Here is a 22,355-nt window from a genome sequence, read left to right on the forward strand (position 1 = left end):
CAGGTGCTTTCTACAACTTGTAGAACAAAGACTTAGCAAGTCGAAACTCTGAAGCCTTAATGCTGTTATCTTTTGATTGGAAATTAAAATGTTTTTGTACGTTTCTAATGCACTAAACAATCATATTTATTTAAATTAAATGCTATTTATTGAAAATAAAAGTCGGAAGTTTTATTTTTCTTGTATTTATTGTGATCCGAAGGCATTTTTTTATTTTATTTTTTTAAAGGCAGTTTCAAAAAGATCATACGTTTTAAACAAAATACCACACAGAAACATGGTAGGAACTAAAATGCAGATCCCATCTGCAGCGACATCCTGTACAACAATAAAACACACGAGTTTCACAGAAAGGTCAAATAAAAGTGGAAGCCCACCGTTGGGGCAGATTTAATTTAAAACACCTGAATATCACACACACACACACACACACACAGTCACACACACAACCAACATTGTGTTTGAAGGAAAAACCTGGTGCCGTACAAGCAGCCATTAAACGTCATAAAACAGAACAGGGCCATCACACACATGTGATGAATAATCTGGAGAAGCAGTAAGCCATATTAGACAAGTGATTGTTCAAAGTCCCTGTGAAAGTTTGATTGTAAATGAGCGTAGAGGCACAGTGTCTCACCAAGTCTGCGGGTGAATCACCTCAAACTGAGTTTTTTAAGGTCATATGCTGGAAATTTGCTGACTTTTTTTATGTTTTCCTGAAATACAAAGATTAAGAATAGAAGATTTGGGTCCAATCCTTCAGGGAAGACTTTTAGGGAGCAATGCAAGCTCCCTTTGTTCTGTAAATCTCTCATTTTACACAAACAGTGCAATCCAACACGTTTACTGGGGACTTCAACATTATTCTTTTAAACTACATATGAAGCCTGGGTTTAGACGTTAGCATTGCTAACTTTTGACTCCTGGATCCTGTGAATCGCCCTGTTGAAAAGCCAAATCTCTACATCAAAAAAAAAAAAAAGACTTCACGCTAACAAACATACACATTCAAACCAACACAGATGGTGCATTTCGCTTCTGTAAACTCCAAAGTTCTGCAGGAAAAAAAAAAAAGATACAAAATATAAAATACACGTTACAAGATCCACATCTGCCTGAGGAGTGGTGAGCGACAAATGAAAAAACAAAGACGCATCGGGCTGCAGCAACCACAGGTAAGGACACTTTGACCACAAGACTGATGTAGGTCAGATATGTCTGTCTGGAGTTTTACTCTCAAGCCGACAGCAAGACAAATCTCAGTGTCTGTGGATGACTTAATCTCTGCACTGATATGGCTTTTGTTGAAATTGTAATAAATTAGTGTAGTTAAAAAGCTTTTTATAAAAAAAAATAATAATAAATCAGTCAATATAATGCAAATATTGTCTTTATAAACAACATGTTTGCTGAAAAGTATAAAGGTGTTGATTTGTTCAGAAAAGGGAGACACTCTTCTGCAGAAGTGTAGCCCTGAGCGACCTCCAGCAAAAAGAAAGACAGCCCTTCTGGAGAGTAGATCCTGTAATACTGGATGTAAAGATAGTCTATACACACACACAACCTGTACTGCATTGTCAGTTTTGCTCCCTATGAGGGCTGTAATATGTGGCTCCAACATACAAAATGTGTCCTGCTGCTTTGCATTTAAACCCAGGAGAGACGTGCAGCGTTGCCCGAAAAGGCAGCGGTTCAGAACGGACGGAGGAAGTACAAGCTAGGCATGGGACCGGTACCAAAGTTTAGGGAAAACATTACGGCTTTATAAAAAAAAAAAGAAAAAAAGAAAAAGGCTAAGATTTAGACTTTATAATAGCATGCCAGATAAAGTGTGACAGAGTGACCTGTGGGTGGAGCATAGAGAACTGCCCCTCCCCCACCTGTTGCTGCACGCTGCAGGTCAGCTTGCTAAAAATAGCCTTACAACAATTGCCCCTTGCTTATTCCAGTGACCGATTTGGCTTTTTGGAGGCGTTCACAGAAAAAGCCAGTGGGGCATGATGTGGAAGCCAAAGCAGTGCCATCGGTTCCTCTCACTAAAGGTAACGCTGCTATGAAAATTACAATTGGTAAGCTACAAACCATAAACATAGTAAACCTAAGGTGGAGGCTTTTTCTATGTATCAAAAACAAAAAAACGAATTAAAATGTTCTAACACGACTTTAAATCTGTTAATTTGGCAGCAGTCGGGAGATAATGTGCTTTCCTGTTTGCCCGTTTTGGATAAGAGGTGATTAGTTAATGTTAAAAAGTTTGGTGTTTAGATGACATTTTTATTCTGGTTATTATACCAGCCCATGCCTAGTACAAGATAAGCATTAGTCATCCCCAGTAACCTGATACTCATCTGATTCAATGAGGGATGAAAATACAGAAATATTTGGACAGTGACTCAAGTTTTGTTATTTTAGCTGTTAATGAAAACATATTCAGGATACAATTATATAGTAAATATGGGCTTCAAGGGCAGACTCTCAGCTGTAATTTGAGAGTATTCACATCAAAATTAGAGTAAGGGTTTAGGAATTACAGCTCTTTAATTTCAAGGGACCAAAAGTAATTGGACAATTGACTTTGAAGACTGCAAAACGAACAATAAGGCCACATGGGCTCTTCCCTCGTTAACCCGTCATCAATTAAGCAGTCAAAAGGTCTGGAGTTGATTCCAGGTGTGGAGTTAGCATTTGGAAGCTGTTGCTGGGAACACACACAACATGCGGATGATTTCTAAAGTGTTTAGGGATTTACTTTCTGCTCAGATTCGGACAAATGCAGCAAAGTTGATTGGACGGCGCTTCACAGTTGAGATGGACAATGATCCAAAACATACTGCAAAAGCAACCCAAGAGTTTTTTTAAAGCACAGAAGTGGAATATTCTGCAATGGCCGAGTCAATGACCAGAACTCAACCCAATGGAGAATGCGTTTCACTTGCTCTACACAAAACTTAAGGCAGAAAGACCCCCAAACAAGCACAAAGGCAAAGCATCACAAAGGAGGAAACCCAGCGTTTGGTGATGCTCGTGGGTTCCAGACTTCAGGCAGTCGTTTCAACTAAATATTGAAAAGTAACATTTTACTTAGGGTTATCTTTATTTGTCCAATTACTTTTGAGTCCCTGAAATGAGGAGTGCTTGTATAAAAATAACTACAATTCCTACATGTTTAAATCAGATATTTTTTTGTTCAACCCCTTATATTAAACCTTAAAGTCGGCACTTCAATTACATTGCAGTTGTCTCATTTCAAATCCAACGTGGTGGCATGCAGAGCCCCAATCATGAAGATTGCGTCACTGTCCAAATATTTCTGGGCCTATATGAAGTAAAACCTCTAAGGTCTCAGCTGCCGATTAGGCGCAGATCAACAGGAGCGGACGACTGCCAGCTTTCCCTGGAGGCACAATCCCACATTTTCTTTTTCCTGGTGCAAATTCATATTCGCCGTTTCCCTTTTAAACTCTGCGTGTTAACATCAGAAAAAGCACTTTGTGTGATAAAACAAACACACAAGCAGCAGCTTCCGTGGAGATATTTCGGTAATCTCTCAGAGCGGGTAAAGGCGGTAGTGGTTACTGCATTTTCCTCCCATCAGTCATTATACAACTGACCAAACGTTGTCACTGTTTCACAGGAATTCATAGTAAAAGCGACCCCAGCTCCACGTCGCGTTAGCCGACTCATCTGGGAGTTTGCGGATCTCTGGAAGACACGGCGACCTTCCCGGACGTCTTCTGCAGGAAAACGATTTTTAAAAACGCCAGAAAATGTTCAAAGCGGCTTCTGGGCGTCCTCCACGGCGGAGCGCGCGGCTACATGTGCATCTTCATGGCCGCCTCGGTGGCTTCTGCAGGAAGCAGGGAGGGGTCGCTCAGGATGGCGGTGGTAGTGCACAGCTGACGGAGGGTACTCAACACCACTGAGTGGGGGAAAGAAAGAAAACAAGAAAACAGTGAAGAGCAAATTACAACAAAGCCCTTCAGTCAGTACGCTAATGTCCTTGTCTAATCAGTAACTGACTACTTGATTCATTAATTCAATACGTCCTCCACATTTACTGGGCCTGCCTGTTAAACAGACCTGGGCATAGATCCAAATTTATGATCAATTCTTTTCAATCTCAAATTAGATTACTGGTGTTAAAAACATTTTTTTTTTCTCAGAGGTTACCTGAATTGCAGGACTGTGTAGTTACACAACATATTGATACTAATACAGAGACACCGGAGATATCTACGGCTGCTGTTTGGACACAAACCTGGTGAATTATTGAAAATATGGCAATTATAAATTCATCCTACCGGAGTGGAGTGCTAGCTGGAAATGCTGGCTCAATGGCAAGCCGTTTTAACATAAATTCGGTTTTACCGCCCTTACATTCGAGATATCTCAAATTGTTTTATGACTAGACGTTTTAGCAATATAAGATATCTCTAATTGTATTTTGACTAGACAAAATACCTAGTCCAGATATCTCTAATTACATTCTGACTAGTCGAAATGACATCAGATTTTCCATCGAGTTGTATGGAAACGTCAATTCAAGATATCTCGAATTAATTACTGATTATCTGAAATACCCATTTCAGATATCTACAATTAAATTACGACTAGTCAAAATTACAATTCAAGATATCTTAAATTTAGTTTTGACTAGTCATAATTCCAATTAAAGATATCTCAATTGCCACCATAATTCAAGATATCTTAAATGTATTTTTGGATAGGCGAAATGTAGTTTTGACTAGTAAAAACGGCTTGCTGTAGGCGCACACATTTAAAGTTCACAGTGGAAAATGCAATTTTAAAACGTCGATCTAATTGCTACTGCTGTGTGTGGATGTGTAGTGAGATCCAGGAGAGTGACGTAAAAGCCCAGATGAAACGCGACATGAAAAATATCTGATATTAGTAGCATATATGAAAGTGGCACAGATTATTATTATTTTTTTTAAGTGAAAAAATCCAAATTGAGCCGTTCGCACTGCCATGAAAAAGACGGGTCGCATGCGGCTAAAAAGATCGGATTTGGCTCGCCTTTCCCTGCATTGGAGTCACCAGGTCCATATGACCCATTAGATGTCAGGCAGGAATAAAAAAAAAAAAAAAAAAAAAAAAAAATCATTATTTATTTTTTTTGTCCTACCATACCAAGCGGAAACACGTGGCGTTTGCATCCCTCTACTTGGACTTTAGACTAGACTTGGACTGAGTCTGCAGACGGGTTTGGTGGGAAACAAAAGCCCCATTTACACGACCCTTGTTAAACCGATCTGTGCCGAGCTTGGTCCGAGCTTGGTTCAGTTAACAGAGCCGAGCTCGGTTCTGACGACCGTTTACACACCACACTATCTCGGTTCCTTGGTTTTTCCTCGCCTCCTAGTGACAATCTGCGGTACTGCCGCTCTCTGGGTTTGAAGGCGGCACCAAGCAAATCAAAATGGCAGCGCCCGTAACATTCAGGCAGTTACGTGTGGTGATACGTCGTTGTTTGCGGAAGGTCAGGCGAAGACGGCAACTTTTGGTGAATTTACTTGACAGAGTCGGCTTTTGGGACGTGGATAAGACAAACAAACGTCTAATAAGGATTTACAGACACAGGAAACAACGACAGACGCTGAGGTTCATCACACTGCTAAGCAGAATCATCACTGGAAATCGTGTGTCACGGTAAGGAAGCTAGTATTTTTATGAATGTATGAAATGTCAGCTGACTGTAAGGAGATGACGCGGTCTGCTCATGCGCTCTTCGTTATCAGAGAACCGGGCCAGAAAAAAAACGGGCTGAGCCCACACATGGAACTGGTCTAGATTTAGCGTGGTCCGGTTTGTGTCTGGCTCGGTTCAGTTCAGTTTACGATCCATTTACACTCGATAGTTATCTCAGTTACCGAGCTCGGACTGGTCTCGGCACGGTAAAAAAGGTTTAGTGTAAACGGGGTAAAAGACTGAATAGAGGATGGTGTGATGCTGTGGGCCCGGTTCTCTTATAGAGGCACTGGGAACCTCGCTGGAGCGCATGGCTTCATGGACACTTTAAAACATTTTAAATCAGGGAGCCGCTAATTGTAAACCGGAATAATAAACACTTTAACCAGACAGAAAAAAATAAATAAAAAATCTATGCTTTCCCATGGCTGCATCAGACCCTGGACCTGTGGAGACCCTGTGGGGTGACATGAGGAGGAGAAGGTATAATAAATGACCCAGGACTCCAGAGGATATGGAGAAATTGGTCAAAGATCTTTTCATTCTCTGTCTGCTCCAACCTTTTGAACGTTATAAACTCTGAGCTCTTGGCAAAAAATATCAACAGCAGAGGTGCCAATAAATTTTCTTCCAGCAGTTAATAATCATTTTCATTTCTCTTTCATTTCAGTGAGATTGCGCAATTGCAATACAAACACATCCTTAGCCAAAAAGGTGAAGCCCTCTGTTTTAAGGCATTATCAGAAGGTGTACAGACAGATAAAAACACTAGAAAATAAAAAAGCCAGCATAATAGTTACATTCCAGCCAAAAGGAAAGTTGGATATGATCTGGGTTTTTTTCTAATTAAATGCAGCAGAGCAAAACGTCTTGCAGGCATCAGGGACGCTTTGCTGTGGTTTTTCTTTGGTTTCTGAAACAGATTCCTCATTTAGCTGAAAGCAGAATTGATACGAAAAGCAAAGGAATGATGAGATGAATCCGTGGGCTGCAAGAAATGTAAATGCAGAGAAATAAGCAAAAACACAGAGCATTTTCCACACAGAGGACGGACAGTTTGGTGAAAACCCGTTTCACTGCTCACAGACTCCTCTTTCCCTTTACTCTGATAAGAATCAACCCCACATTTAATGCAAAAAAAAAAAAAAAAGTTTCCTTTTTAAGTTACAGCTCACAGCAGAAAGAAAGAGACCTCTAGGAAGCTGACGTAACATTTCGACATGTTAATATTCCATTAATAATACCAGTTGTCGACCTATGTTGGTGGACAACAAAGAGATACACATATCAATGATTTAGCATTTTAAAAGAAAGAATACAAGTTGAAAGAAGATACAAAATAATGGTAAATATTGAAGGTAGAAGATCTACAGGACTGTGCTCCCAGAGAGGTTTTGCCATTACCCTCATACACCAACACAGTGTGTTAAAAATGACTAAGCGGAGCGAAAACATCGTTGCTCAACTTGGAAGCAATGCAAAGCTGCAACAAATGATTCAGAAAGCGAGACTTTCACTTTGAAGAACGTGCTTAGCCTCTGATCTATTAAAAGCGTCCCGTTCTTATCTCGTTATGATGCGTATCAGGACGCGGCAGAAAGTGGAGCGCCGCTACAGAAAGTATAGAGCGGTGTTTTTTGTTTTTTTTTCGAGACTAAAAGCATCAGCAATAAGCATGATTTTGCTGAAATTTAGCGACCTGACTCATGCTTTGCGGTTGATGACACACAAAGGCAAATTCACCGTTTTCCACGACGGCGCTAAACTCGACGGCGAGCCTTTACGTGAACCCAGAGAAGTGAACTGAGTTAGTGTTGATCTGCACTTAATAATCCACTTGCTTCGCAATATTTCTATATCGGAAATTAATACAATTCAGGAATTGGGAAGCTTTCTAGTTTGCAGCTAAAAAAGTTGAATCTATGAGTGAGTCGTGAAGCTAAAACCATTTAGCATCTGACAATTGTGACCCAATCTATAAGAAAGCATATTTGAATTCATAAAACTTCCCGTCATTTCGTGGCTTCTTGGCGATGACTTAAATCTGGGCTGTGCGATTTTTAACAAAAATCTAAACTGCAATTGCAATTTCATTTGAACTTTTCTCTCCATTAACCACAAGCTACAAAAATGCCCTGTAGACAAAGATGTTTGTCAACGAGAACTATTTACAACAAGGAATAGAACAGTTTATTAAATCTGAATATTCTTACTCAAGAGAATAGCTTGTTGAGTTGGAAATCAATTCTTGTTGAATATAAAGTGCAACCAACAAACAAGGCTGACCCATGATTGACTGTATCAAATATTGCACTGAGGTCCAATAGAACCAGCACTGTGGTTCTTCCACAGTCTGTATTTATATGGATGTCATTAAACACCTTGATAAGGGCCGTCTCTGTACTGTGGTGAGCACGGAAACCTGACTGGAAAACGTCAAAGCGGCTGGTCGTAGTTAAGAAGGTGTTTAATTGTTGAAACACAGCTTTTTCAATAATCTTACTGATAAAGGGGAGGTTTGAGATGGGCCTGTAGTTCTGGAGTAGTAGTTTGTCTAAATTTTTCTTTTTCAGCAGTGGTTTGATAATTGCTGTTTTTAGAGACTGGGGGAAAACACATGACAGAAGGGACGTATTTATTATCCGAGTCAAATCAGATGCTATGACAGGTAAAACTTTCTTAAAGGCAGCAGGAGGAGGAACTTAGCTGCTGAATGATCTGCTCTAAGCTTTTGGAGTTTATTTGGATGAATTGGGACATTTTGTCAGGATAAGTTCCAGCTGGATACAGCTTTGGTTCTGGAGTTGATATGGATGTTCAGACTGATCCTCTAATTTTTAGGATTCTCTCAGTAAAGAAGTTAGAACCACCTTTTTCCTCCACGGCTGTCAATGTTTTAGGGGACTTTTACCATTCTTTGCAAATAAAAGTGTTGGCACAGATTCTCAATAGGATGTGGTCTGGACTTTCTGGGTCGCTCTAAAACATGAATGTGCTTAAACCACTCCACTGTAGCTCCGCCTGTAAGTTTAGGGTCATTGACCGGCTGGACCATTAGCCTCAGTATTAACTTTATTGTAGCCTCCCTCCAACAGGGTTTCCTTTATTTTTAGGCTTAATGGGATGCATTGGGTTTGCGTTTACCTTTATGGACAAAAAGTAAATTTTTAGCCTCATTTGACCAGAGCATCTTCCTCCAAAGATTTGGGGAGTCTCCGACGTGCCTTTTGGCAAACTCAAAACTTGCCTTCTTATTATTAACACTACATAATGGCTAATTTCTGGCTACACTTCCACAGAGCCCGGCTCTAGGGAGTAAACGTTTTATTGTGTTCCTGTGGACAGATCCTCTAATCCCTGCTGTGCAGCTTCAGGGTTACCTTTGGTCTCTGTGCTGCCTCTCTGACTAACGCCCTCCTGGCCCGGTCCGAGTTCTGCTGGGCGGCCCTCTTTTGGCACGTTTGTTGAGGTACCATGTGCTCTCCATTCAAAGAAGAAGGATGTGATGGTGTTTTGTGGGGGAACATCAAAGATCACCCTCACCCTGACTTGTACTTCTCAACAATTTTGTCCCTAACTTGTTCAGAGAGCGTCTTGGTCTTCATGGGGTGACGCCTCTTGATTAGTGGTGCTGCAGCCTCTGCTTTTCAGAAAAAGCTGTGTTTATACTGACAGAACAGTCACAGACATCTTTCTCCTCTGTTTCGGGTCGGCCTTACGGCCACGGCTGAGATGAGTCGCAGCACATCAGCTCCGGTCACTCCTAGCTGTCAGGCCCATTTTGCCTGGACTTTAATCTGTAGTGATCTTGTGAGGAAATGTTGTAGTGGTGTACAGCCGTGCTGTTTGTGTTTTCCGTGCGAGTTTGTGTATACATCTAAAAGACAAATGTGCTTTGCTCACAGTGGAAGCTGGTCGGGGTTCTCTGCCATGTCCAGTTTAGCGGCTTGGTACGGAGCTCAGCCTTTGTATCCTTTTGTTTCCATTATTGACAGAACCGACTTATTTTATAATTAGAAGCCGTGTTTTGTTTGTTGAAGGCCCCGAGCTGTGTTTGCTCTCATTTTCTCTCCAGTAATTAGTTGGGTTTCCTTAAATATTTACTTTTCTACTAAAATTGAATATTCAGTGCTTCAGTTTTTTGTGTTACACTCTGTGTCATCCTTTTATTTTTTTCTATTTTTTATGTTTATTCTCATTTCACTTCACCAACTAAGACTATTTTGTGCAGATCCATCTCATAAAATAAGAATAAAAACATTTGAAATGTTATAAAAAAAAAAAAGGCAAAAGGATAAGAATGGTGAATACCTTTGCAAGGCACCGGATATTTGCAAAAAGCAACAACAAAAAAACATGTCCGTCTTCTCAACAACGATGTGCTACTTTGTGTTTGTCGAGCACATAAAAACTGCAAAAAAATGAATTGAAATTTGAGGTAACAATGCAACAAAAAGGGGAACAGAGGTAAAAGTAACTTTAAGAACAGCTTTATTTCCAGAAAGAAAAGAAAGAAAACGCTGAAAAAGTCTTGATCGCTGCAGCTTATCCATAACCCTTGAAATGTGACCTACAGAGGAATATGTGAGTTTAAACAAGTGAGCTTCTACTTACTGGGTCTGAGGACAGGAAGGGAGCAGTGATTGTTGAGCCACTGCAGCGTGGTGTGACACAGCTCATCCCGGCTTGTCGTGGACACCATCCCGTTGAACGACTCAAAGAGCGGTTTGATGAGGACGCTGAACTGAAGCGCAGAACCGTCAAGGGCCAAGTCACGATCATTCAACATCAGACACACACAATATCCACAACTCTCATATTTTACTGTAGATTTCCAGTCTTTTCTAAGGGCGTGTGTTTGCATTTAAAAAAAAAAAAAAAACTTTTATGTGTAGGAATTAGACAAAATATTCACTAGAGGTGCATGATATCAGGACGGACCCAGAGTCACATTGCAGAGGGGGCGGGGACTTGTAGTGTGGGCCCTTATAGCTTTTTAGCCATGTTCACTTGTTGACGTTCACATTACGGATCTAGGGTCTCATTTATAAAGCTTGTGTACGCACAAAATGGAGCCTGAGATGTGTGTACGCCACTTTCCAGTTGGGATCCATTAAAAAAAATTAAAAATGGAGATGAGGAAATTGGCGACCCAGATGGTAAAGTGGTGAATCGCAGCCAAACTGCATCATGATTCCCTTCAAATTTCAATTTCACTCCATATCAGACTCTAATCATAGATCGACTTCATCATAAGCATCAAAAACCGCTGAGTTATTAATGCTGCCGCTGGTGAAAACTATACAAAAAAGGACCCTTCAAATAAATATAAGTCCATAAGCCATCTTAAATCTTAAGTTTTCTACCATCACATCTCCCGATGACCAGCAGGGTGACATGTTCCACAGATTAACAGATTAATGAGACAAGGTTTGAGCCAATTACTCTAACTGCTGTAAATGGCCAAATCCACACGTGCGTAATGCTGCGCGGTGGAAGACCTTGTAGATGAGAAATTTAAGACGTTAACGTAGTTTGAGGGATCAAATATTTCCTGGTCAATATGCTGCTTTAGACTCCAAGCATTGCATTCGTCAAGCTACAGCACCCTCCCAGGAGCTAAGACGCCGCTCTCCTACCCGCAGAGCGCAGGTGGTGAGGGGGAAATCGTAGATAAAACATGTTTGCTCGTATAGTGTGCGGTGTGCGGTCAGACGGGAGCACAACACATCGCACACAAACAGATTTCACTCAGGATCGTTCAGATGTCAGACGGAAAATCTCGCGAAATCTCTCAAGATCAAACGTGAGTTCAGAGTAAATAAACATGGACGATGGGGGAGAATAATGGCCTGATTTTAACAGAGAAAAAAAAAAAACATTGGTTAAATGAGTGGAGACAGCGTGAACAGGGGGTCTATGTTTGCTGCACTGGGATATGAAGGTGAGTTGTGTTTATTTTTCCTCTCTCCACGTTTCCCTCGCCTCACTTTCTGATTGGCTACACGGCACATTCAACAGGCTGCCTGCTCGTTTGTCTTCGGGGGAAAGACAATCCAACATGTTGAATATCCCTGATTTGAGTTTGGAGCGGACCCGATCGCTCTTAACACATGACAGGAGTATCTCTTAAGATAATCTGGGCCTGTCGGAAGAGGAAGACCGTGGCAAAGTTGGAGCTAATTTTAAGGAGACCGGCTTTTCTGCGGTGGGCAGCGTGGACCCCTTCATAACCGCACCCTCTAGACTTTGTAGTTTTAATAATAAAACAACAACTAAAGCCTTAATGGAAGGAGCAATCAAGTAAAACCATTTCCAGGACGGCTCTGGTATGATGCGTTTAGTTCACCATCAACCAGCAGATAAGAGAAAGACGAGTGGAGGTGTGCAACCACCCCCTCTATAAAAACATCTAAGTGAGTCCTCCATCTATTTGGTGTCTCAAAACAAAACCTGCATCAAAGTTCATGCTGCTGGTTGATGCTTTATAGTCCAAACATGGTTGAGCGTCTTTGTTTGGATGAATTTAATGATGAAAAAGAGTGGGAAATTATTATTTTTTTATCTTCCAGTATTTGATTTGCAGATCACCCGTCACAAACAATCTGAGAAAATTGCCTGTTTTTCGGTCTCTGCCCAATTAATCGGTGCATGTACACCCCAAAGTGAATTTTAAGATGCCGCTGAACGGTTCGGTGGACTCAGGCACTCTGTGACCCTACGGAAATTTCCAGCAGCGAGCGCAGAGCTGGCTCAACCTGAGAAATATGTTAATACAGACAGAAAACCACAACTCTGGGTCTGTTGACGTAGTGTTTGTTATAAAACCACCTTTTATGAACCGTTGTGTTAAATCTAAACTTCTGGGAACCACACAAGAAGTACAAACCGCACCAAGCCGTTTTCACACCGTCGTCAGACAAAAGTAAGCAGAGTTCCTGAAGACCAAATGGGTCAATCAATGCCCGCAAGGCGTGAAACAAGGAGGGCGCCGTTTCATGTTCTCTGCTCTCATCCAAGCAGGGGATCCGTGCTGCTTAGGGTCGGGTTTGACGTTGTGTCGATTCTAACTCGGGTCCTTCAGAACCCCCCCATAAAAAATAAAAAAACGATGTAAATTTCCTATGCAGCGGAGAGTGATGCAAGAGGGAACGCTGCAGACGGCCCAACTCATTATCTGTCCCCCCAATCTGTGCTTCAGATGTTTTACCATGAAGATCTACTGTGGCTGCAGATTTTACCCATGAAGGACAAATTGAGTCACCCTTACGAAATGACTCAATAAGAACATCGTGTCTCATGCTGCTGTAAAAGGAGGCGCCGGCTCCCACACCATATTTAGGACATTCTTTACTCAAATATTTTCATGTAAGCGTTTTAACTTTCCGTTTGTAATAAAAAAAACCAGCAGGAACATCTTGCAGAGGTGAATGTTTTCCTGTGTGTGTAGCTCCTAAAAAGTGATGGGAAGTACAAATTCAACTTTGACTTTTTAATAAAACACCATAAAAAGCATGTAGTCTCATTGAAGGATACGATCCAGAACTTCCAGTTCTGGAGAGTGCGCCTCTTCACGTATTCGTTGAACTTGTCCTGCATGAGGGCCGAGCGGTTTTTCTTCATCGGCACGCCCGTCGCAGGCAGCTGCTCCTGACACAAGCTGTCGGAGAGACGCAGGGAGTTCGTTTGTTAGGCAACAGGTGGGTTAGGAGTCAAGGAGGGATGGGCCTGCTTAAAAGGTGTCACGGAAAAAGTCCCGGTTTCAAAACAGCTATACATAGTCATACCATTCCTGCGGTATTAGCATTTTTTAAATTGTCTCGTCAGAGAGCAAGTGGAGGTCAACTCCTCGGTATCGTACCGTAAGAGGAGGGACAGCAACGGCTTGGAGGGAGAAGGCTGACCTACGTGCTGAACGTGCCTGCAGCAGCCGGAGGTCGCTAACATGTTAGCGCCTCAGCAGGAGCACCGCCCAGTGCTAATTTGCTAAACGTTCAAGATAAAGTTAGAGCTGTCTTATAATGAAAGAGCTACCTTAGCGTCAGGCATTAGTGAAACAAATACCATCGCCTTGTTACTGAGGCAGGCAGCTCGGTGATTGGTCGCGTCGCGAGAGCGTTTTGGAGTTGCTGGATTGTGTGTCTGACCTAGCCTCGTGAGACCATCCTGATCTCGCGAGCTTTCAAGGTTTCACTCGCAGATCAGTCTGGCTACTTTCCGTTAAAGAAAATTTGGAGCCGTTCACCAAACGAACGTCCAATCAGCGTTGGCTTTGAGGCGGGTTGAGGTGTGACGCAACGGGAAGCGCGACAGTTCAGTCTAAACAACATGGCGGCTTCAGCCGATGAAACTAGCGTTAGCGTGGCTATCGAGCAAGTTTTATCGGAATTACAGAGTATTTCTTCACTGAAAGAAGAGCAAAACACTGCTCTGGAGGCTTTTCTCAGAGGAAAAGATGTTTTTGCTCTTCTACCGACTGGTTTCGGCAAGAGCTTGTGGTTGTGATTGTGTTTTCGTCGTCGCTCTGTTAGTACGTCATATGCTTCGTTGATCTGATTGGTTTATTTGGCCCGTCTATCACCAACATAGGCCAATCAGCTAACCAGTATTTTCGCCCCTTCCCAAAATTACTTCAACGGAAGGTTTCCAGATGGATATGCGGAGCAAATCCATCTGGCGGAGTCAGGTTATGTCTGACTGGCTTTGAGTGAAAAGCTAAAGTAGCTTCAGCGCATTACGTATACACACGTCCATACTTTCTGCTGTTTCTGCACGTAACGCTTTAGATATAAAATCTTCTTTACACCAAACACCACTTCGGGATCTAAAACACTATAAAAAGTCTCTCAACATGAAACATCACTTCAATAAAAAGATGCCTGTCATCACGCAGTACTCCTCTGTTTGTCTTAGCGATTAAAGCAATGGAACGCTGTTGTCCTTTCTGTTGTAAACTTTGTCATTGTTCAAGATTTATAAAGACGTTTTTGTTATTTGAATCCATATACAGGGTGCTTGCTCTTTTTTCAAATTAAAATTCCAGACTTTTTCAAAACAGATTTTTTTTCCCCCAAGACCTTAACTTTATGTACTTGTATACTTGTGTGCCTACTGCCTACTTCATTGGTTGAGACTGTACAAACTGTTTATTAGAAATGTTAATTTTTATAGGCTAGTATTCAATGAACAAATGCATTATTCACAGTAAATTATGCTTTTACTGATGAAAACGTTTCAAAACATGAAAATCACAAGTACATGAATTTCACATCAAACAAGTGTTTGATTCCATTAGGCTAATACAGTACGTGACCAGTTAGTAAAATTATAGTTTTATAGCCTACTTTCCTATTTCTCATTTCACAATGCCCTTGAGCATACTGTAAAATTCTACCATACATTTTTTCCCCATACTTTATTAAGACTTTCACACAAAATTCAAGACTTTTCAAGGTCTGGAAAACAGTGTTTCAAAATTCCATACTTAAGACTTTCAAGACTTGCACAAGCACCCTGATATTGCTTAACTGCGTTAGGAGAGGGTAAATTTTGACGCCTGTGAACTAAGAACAGCTTCCACGCACGATTAAAGTTGACTCTGGACTCCAAATAAGTTTCTTTCAGGAGTTTTGACGCTCGTCTATGTGCCGCTAAAGAGAATCTCCTCGCCTGAGCATGCAGCCCGTTTTTCTTCCTCCTTTAAAAAGACGCCCCGCCGCTTCTTTCAGAGAGTCCCGAATATCGGCTGCAGTTTTTGGGGGTTTAATGGTTCGTCCGTTTGCTCTTGGTAGTCGGGATTCTTGACCTCCGGGTCGGAAAAGTTAACTGGAATGGCCCCTAAAGTCGGTATTAAGAGTCGAAAACTTGGCGCAACAGGATGATACCCGACTTCTGTATTCATGATAGGTGCTACTCGCAGCAACATTGAGTAAAACCTCACACTTTGACTGTTTGCAGCAGCTCTCTATTATTTATGTAACATTTAGTCAGCTGTAAAGGTGCTCCCTTCAGTGTTCATCAAACAGGATGTTTCAGCTCTGTTTATTTGCACAAAATACCGCCGAAAACATTGTTATCTTTATCGTTATTGTTTTAACAGCAGTGCGAGCGTCCATCTTTTTTTCCTACTGTCCGACAAGAGGGAAACTAGAACGCAAAAATGCGGCGATGACGTGATCTGCAACTCGTTTGTCCCGACCTCCGAGGCAAAAGGAACGCACCAAAACAACTTTTCTGGCAGTTTGCAGCTGAAATGTTTTATTGTCTACCCAATTATAATTTTGTTTATACAGAACTCCTAAATTTTCCACTTCCTAATCATTTTTTGAACACTGCTGCTTGCGATTACCATTTCCTTCAATATATTTAATAAATACCTTATGAAGCTCCACTGCCATCTCCCACAGATCCTTTAATAACCATTTCGCTTTTCGCCCACGACTCTGAATGCAGCAGCTTTGGATGAAACATGCAGTCAGAAGCCCAGATCTCCCTGACTTGGTGCGCTCGCACCAACTAGATAACAGGCGAGGTTTGGTTAACTTTAGGAGCCGTTTAACCTCAGCAAATATTAATGTGTCACTCATTGATGTTAGGATGCTATCAGGCCACAGCTTCCAGGGTATGAAAACTTTTTCATCGGAGTCATTTGGGAGGGTTCGGCTGCCATCGTGATTCAGAAAGAAAGAACGCAATTGTCCGACGATAAACTGCTTCGTCCGACCACAAACAATGAGTGAAACGTTAATATTTGCTGGAAAACTGCAAAGTAAATATAAATTCTGCTGGGGTATGTAAACTTATGAAGTTTAGAAGGCAGCAGCCGTTTATTACATATCATTTGCATAATTACTCGTGCTCCCTGAGAAAGGTTTGCAATTAAAACGACATATTTTATAACAAACAAATTCTCCCATCAACTTAAAACAACCAAACAAATCCTCAGCTCGTTGTTAATTATTGTTCTTTGACTTGAATCTGAATCAGCATCCTAACCGGACGCACCTGATGGACGTGTTGAGCTCCTCTATTTCCTCTCGCAGCCTCTTGACCTCGTCCTGAAGCTGCTGCCTCTCCTGCTGCAGCTTCTTGATGTGCTCCACCGTCTTCTGCAGGGTGACCGCATTTGTAATCTGGAGGCAAGCAGCAAAGGAAAAACGACGACAGATCAATGTTAGCGGCGTGCAAACGATCGGCTACGGGGGGGGGGTTGAAGCGTACTAAACTTACGTTGGATTGCGACTTCAGAGTGGGAACGAGGTTGCCGAGTGTCTTGAAGCCAATGTTGATGTTTGATCGTCTCTTTTGTTCAGCGGATACGTGGCATCTCTGCTACACAAGGTGAGGTTTTAGTGATTACTGATCACAGCGTGCATTATGGAGACAAAAGGAAACTGATAAAAACGTTCACTTCTCTTCCATAAGTGGCTCTAAGCTGGGATAAAATCCATAAAACCGACCTGATTGTGCTCATTCTTCACCAGACGCTTGCTGGTGCTGCTGATTATGGACTGAGGACTGGGAACCTGATCAAAACCACAAGGAGACCCCTGACTGGATCCTGGCTGACTAGGACCTACAGAGAAAAAGCATTTGTTATTTAGAATGAAGCAATTTGCTAAAAAGCTTTAATATTCCATGAATCCTTTCCTGTTTTATCATGTCACAACCTCAAACTGTGATGCGTTTACTGGGGTTTTTGGCGATAGTCCAACACAAAGTAGTGCCCAGTTGTGAAGTGAAGGAAAAGGATGTCTACGTAATTTACAAATTCTTCTTGCACATATAGTGCCCCCCAGAGTCGGCGGAACCACTCTCTATTATATTAACAGCGACAAGGAGCTTTGCACATCAAGAATCTGCTAAGAATGGGCAAACATTTCAAAGTACACTGCATGGAGAGCTGGAGAATGGTCCCCAGTCTCTCTGTTCTACCAGAATTGCCTCCATCTCATCTGACCAGCTTCCCTGTTCCCTGCTGTAGAAAAGCCCGACCACAGCATGATCCATCCAACACTATGCTTCACAAAGGAGATGATTTGTGAATCATCTCTGTTGGTTTTCTAACACATTGTTTTTTTTTCTTGTAGGCCAAAAAGTTACTGTGTGGTCTCTTCTGACCAGAGCACCTTTTTCCACCCGTTTGCTGTGCCTCCTGCTACATGGTTTACGCTAATCTGCTAGCCTGACTTTCATCACAATTCGGTGAAGCCAAATTTGTGGGAATCAATGAGCAAAACTAGCCCCGTCAACATGTTTTGCAAACTGAACCGTGAATCTCTGCAGCTCCTCCAGAGTTCACCAACTACGGACCTCTGGATGCTTCTCTGCTTAATGCGCTCATTTCCAAGTGGGTTAAGTCAAAGTAGACATTAATGTCCTGGTAGACTTGTGTTTGTGCCAAACTCCATCCATCCATCTATTTTCTAACCCGCTTAGTCTTTTTCAGATAATTGAGTTATCAAAGGCTCTAACCTGGTGTTTTGGAGGGGAAGACGTTTTAAACAGATTTTTATTATTATTATTATTATTATTATTATTATTATTATTATTATTATTATTATTATTATTATTATTATTATTATTATTATTATTATTATTATTATTATTATTATTATTATTATTATTATTACATTGTGGCGGTCAATAGCATTAAATTAAACTAAAATATTAAAATTTGCGAATGAAAGCAAGGGTTTGAACACTTTGCAATAAGTCTAAAAGGTTTCTATCTGTAGAGAGCACTCACCAACACTTGAAGGATCTTTCTGGCTTTTCCTGAAGCAAGACTCGTCTTCAGGGACGACAGGCTGGGGCGACTGTGGATGAGGCATAACCTGATATCCAGGGCTCTGACATACAAAGACAAACAGCCTAAATGAGATACAAGAATCAGGTACAAAACTAACAGGGATGTTTGGTAAAGTTATTTTTTTCCCCCACAAATAGAAAAATGAAAATGTTGTCGAATAAAAATGTTGTAAAAATAAAACCTTACCACTCCGAGATGGGAAGGCGTAATAACCACGCCGGTGGAGGGCGGTGGAGACGCAACAATCACAGCGTTAGCATGACCTGGAAAAGGGACTGAGAAGATTTGTGTGTGTTAATATTAAGCAGAACAAAAATGATGAATGAGTTTTTACAAACATGATTATAGGATTCCATTCATAAAGATTAGCTTTTTTTGACCAGTTTGAACAGTTGTAATAATAAATACATAAAAACTGTAAATGTTTTGCCTCTGACTGACTGTGGATAAATTAGTATTTAGTTATAAATCCAATTACACGGTACATGTTCGCTGTGCATGACACTTATCACAATAAAAATCAAATTAAATGGAAAAAAGGCTGAGGCGTTGTCCTCTAATGCGATAAGCAATCCCAGAATCACGGCGGATGAAGCAGATGGGAAACCACAGACCTGGGAGGATGAACTGGGAAGGCGGCAGGATGCTGGCAGGAGCGATCCTCGGCACGGGACGGACTTTGCTGGAGCTGCTGGACTGGAAAGGGCGCGGCTTGGCGAAGGCCTGCGGATGCTGGACGGGCGGGGCGGACATGGGAGCGAGGTGCTGGGACGGGGGGGCTGAGACGTGGCTGACGGTGCTGGCCGTGTTGCTGGGCGTGACGGTGGAGGGGGCTGTGTGCGTCGTCACGGAGGAGGCTACGGTTTCGTCCAGCAACGAGCCGCTGTTCAACGGTGAAGGAATCATGGGTGCCGCGGAGGACAAGTTCTGACCCGACAGGCAGGGAACCAACGGCTGGGGGACAGAGGACGCCGCTGGCTGATTGCTGGGCACCACCTGCCCGGCAAACAGGGGCATGTAGTTCTGTACGTAGGCCCCCCCGCCACCTCCACCCGTTTGACTGGTCTGGCTTTGGATGGGCAGCGGGTCGCCAGCGGATATCTGGTGGGTCGAAAGCTGCAAAGATGACATTAACGGCGCCTGGCAAAGGATAACAAACGGAAAACAAGCCGATTTAGATCCTTCTTATAAAACACAACGTCCTAAAGAGTCGACTAAAGTCCTTTACACTGCAAAAACGGATCTAAAAATAAGTAAAATGTTCTTAAAATTAATGTTTTTGTACATGATTTGAGCAGGTAAATAAGATTATCTGCCAATGGAATGAGTATTTTGACCCCTAAAATAAGATAATTAGATATACTGCACTTGAAATAAGATGATGGAGATGAATTGTTCCTATTTTAAGTGCAAAAATCTTATTCTATTGGCAGATCATCTTATTTACTTGCTCAAATCAAAAGGAAAAATACACAAATTTTAAGAACATTTTACTTATTTTTAGTTCCATTTTTGCAGTGTAGAATTAATGATAGCTGGAAACTTTCTGTCATCTGCTGCTTATGTTCCAGTTAAGCTTTTGTTTTGGCTTTATTTCATGAATGACCCTCCAGTCCATCAGTAACAACCAGGTGCATATGACTGACGTCCAGTTTTTTCTCCATGTCTCTCCTAAAATACATAAAATATACAAACATATCAAAAAACATCTGTTGGAACAATCAATATCACTACAAAAAGGGAACTAAAAGTGAGTAAAATGTTCTTGAATTTGGTGTATTTTTCTTTGATTTGAGCGGGTAGATAAGGTAACTTGCCAATGAAATCAGCTTTTTGCACTTAAAATAGGAACAATTCATCTCCATCATCTTATTTCGAGTGCAGGATATCTAATCATCTTATTTTTGAGGTAAAAATACTAATTCCATTGGCAAATAAGGTTATTTAGCTGCTCAAATCAAGGATAAATACCCTCATTTCAAGACAATTTTACTTACTTTTAGTTCCCTTTTTGCAGTGTAAGGTTAGAAATTAAACCGAAGCAAATACAATGGCTTGTCTCACAGAAATGTTGAGCTACCTAAAGGGATTTAAAGCAGGTTTACTACCAGAAACCCGGCTATGAGCATACAATACACATTTAGAATAAATTTTAGGATCAGCAGTGTCCCACAGAGCACCGTATGGGTGTCCGCTGAAGCTGACAGGACAGGCAGCCAAGAGGCCCATGGCAACTCTGGAGGAGCTGCAGAGGTCCACAGCTCAGGAGGAGAATCTATTAAGACAACTATTGCTTATGCACTTCACAGGTCCGGCCTTTATGAAAAGTAACAAGAAGAAATCCACCATGTGGGAACCAGAGCTGCTCTGGTGAGATGAGAAAGAAACTAAACTTCCTTGCTAACTTGCAACACACTGAGGAAACGTTCACAGTAACACATCGTCCCCACAGTGGAACATGGCGGTGGCAGCATTACGATGTCGGGACGCTGTGGTTCAGCAGGGAGCCGGTAGAGTTAGAGCTGATAGTACAGGGCAGTGGAACAAAAAACAAAAAACAAAAAAAAAAAACTGAGACAGGCCAAAGCTTCAATGGGCGGGTTTAGATCAAAGCGAATGGCCTAGTCAAAGTCTAGACCTAAATGCGACTGAGAAGATTTGAACACTGCTGCTTACAGACAGACACTCGCCCGTCCATTCGGACTAGAGTTGACCTATTTCGTAAATAAGAATGAGAAAATATTCCAGTTTATTGGTGTGTAAAGCTGGTAGCTGCTGTAACTGCAGGACTTTGGTGTCATCACCTCACCGGGTCTTATAAAAGCAAAATAAAGACATTTGTTCATAAAAACTTTTAATAGTCCCTTGCACCTTTTTTTTTTAACGGAATTATTTTGTTTTCTGTGATTTTATACTATTGTCATTGCTTTGGTCTCCTTATTTGAAAGTTTTAAAGCGCTTTATAAATAAATAAATGAAATCAAACTGACACTCGTGGTTGTAATCTAACAAAACCAGGTAATTTTAGGTGTATTAACACTTTTACAAGGCAGTATAGGATTGTATAACATATGAGGGAAGCAATGTTATTTTTGGTCGTGGGCCGAAATGATCAAGTGAAAAGCACTCAAGGGCCAAAAAATTAATAAAAAAATAACAACCAAACAATTGCAAAAAAAATTTTTTTACCCTCTCTACAAAATCTGATCATTTTAAATAAACAAATTAGACTATCTGTATTTAGCCAATTTTAATAAATACATTCCAATCAGACTTTAGGGGCACCAAAGTCTGCATTTGACTTAAAGTCACTGGATAGATGTTTTTTGTGTTGTACCCAACATTTAACTGCAAGATTTTAACTTGTCTGTAATAATTATAAATAATAAAGTGTTGGTTGGCCAAATCTTTCTTGAAATGCAATTGGGGGGCCGCACAAAATCAGCACAGGGGCCACAAATGGCCCCCGGGCCGCACTTTGGACACGCCTGTGCTAAGCTTTGCAGAAAAAAATAAATAAATAAATAAATAAAACAATAAAAACTGCCAATGTGCCCCGACTATTTTCTGAGATAATGACAGAGAAACGTCTTTATTCGCTACATCACTGTCTTATAAATTTATTTGTTCATCTAAATCCTCTCTCTAACATCGAACGCACACTTAAATAGACCGATTAATGGGAAATAAAGGGAGACAAAAGCCGTTTATGTGGCGACCCTGAGACACTGATAAGAACAAGGTGTAAAGAAGAGACGGGCACAAATCATTTTACCCACATTTACACACATTTTCATCGATTCTCAACAAAAACTAAACTACTGATCAGCTTAGC

The 22,355-nt window shown here is 41.3% G+C and overlaps 1 protein-coding gene across 4 annotated transcripts in view; it reads right to left on the reverse strand.

The window, feature by feature from the left end:
* Positions 1-2,110: 2,110 nt before the first annotated feature.
* The window catches only part of LOC105919087 (MLX interacting protein), a 30,537-nt gene continuing 10,292 nt past the window's right edge, over positions 2,111-22,355 (reverse strand). For 3 of the 4 annotated variants that reach the window (XM_021311592.2, XM_021311591.2, XM_021311590.2), the window contains exons 9-17: positions 19,135-19,660; positions 18,707-18,795; positions 18,458-18,560; positions 17,169-17,284; positions 16,939-17,040; positions 16,714-16,841; positions 13,246-13,369; positions 10,324-10,453; positions 2,111-3,919 (exon numbers count right to left, since the gene is read on the reverse strand). In XM_021311592.2, the coding sequence (XP_021167267.2) occupies positions 3,813-3,919; positions 10,324-10,453; positions 13,246-13,369; positions 16,714-16,841; positions 16,939-17,040; positions 17,169-17,284; positions 18,458-18,560; positions 18,707-18,795; positions 19,135-19,660 (1,425 nt within the window). In that variant the 3' untranslated portion in view covers positions 2,111-3,812. The remainder of the gene's footprint in view (positions 3,920-10,323; positions 10,454-13,245; positions 13,370-16,713; positions 16,842-16,938; positions 17,041-17,168; positions 17,285-18,457; positions 18,561-18,706; positions 18,796-19,134; positions 19,661-22,355) is intronic. The other variant, XM_012854321.3, reaches the window with a different exon arrangement.

The sequence above is a fragment of the Fundulus heteroclitus genome, chromosome 12 (assembly GCF_011125445.2).
Source record: "Fundulus heteroclitus isolate FHET01 chromosome 12, MU-UCD_Fhet_4.1, whole genome shotgun sequence".
Taxonomy (NCBI): Eukaryota; Metazoa; Chordata; class Actinopteri; order Cyprinodontiformes; family Fundulidae; genus Fundulus; species Fundulus heteroclitus.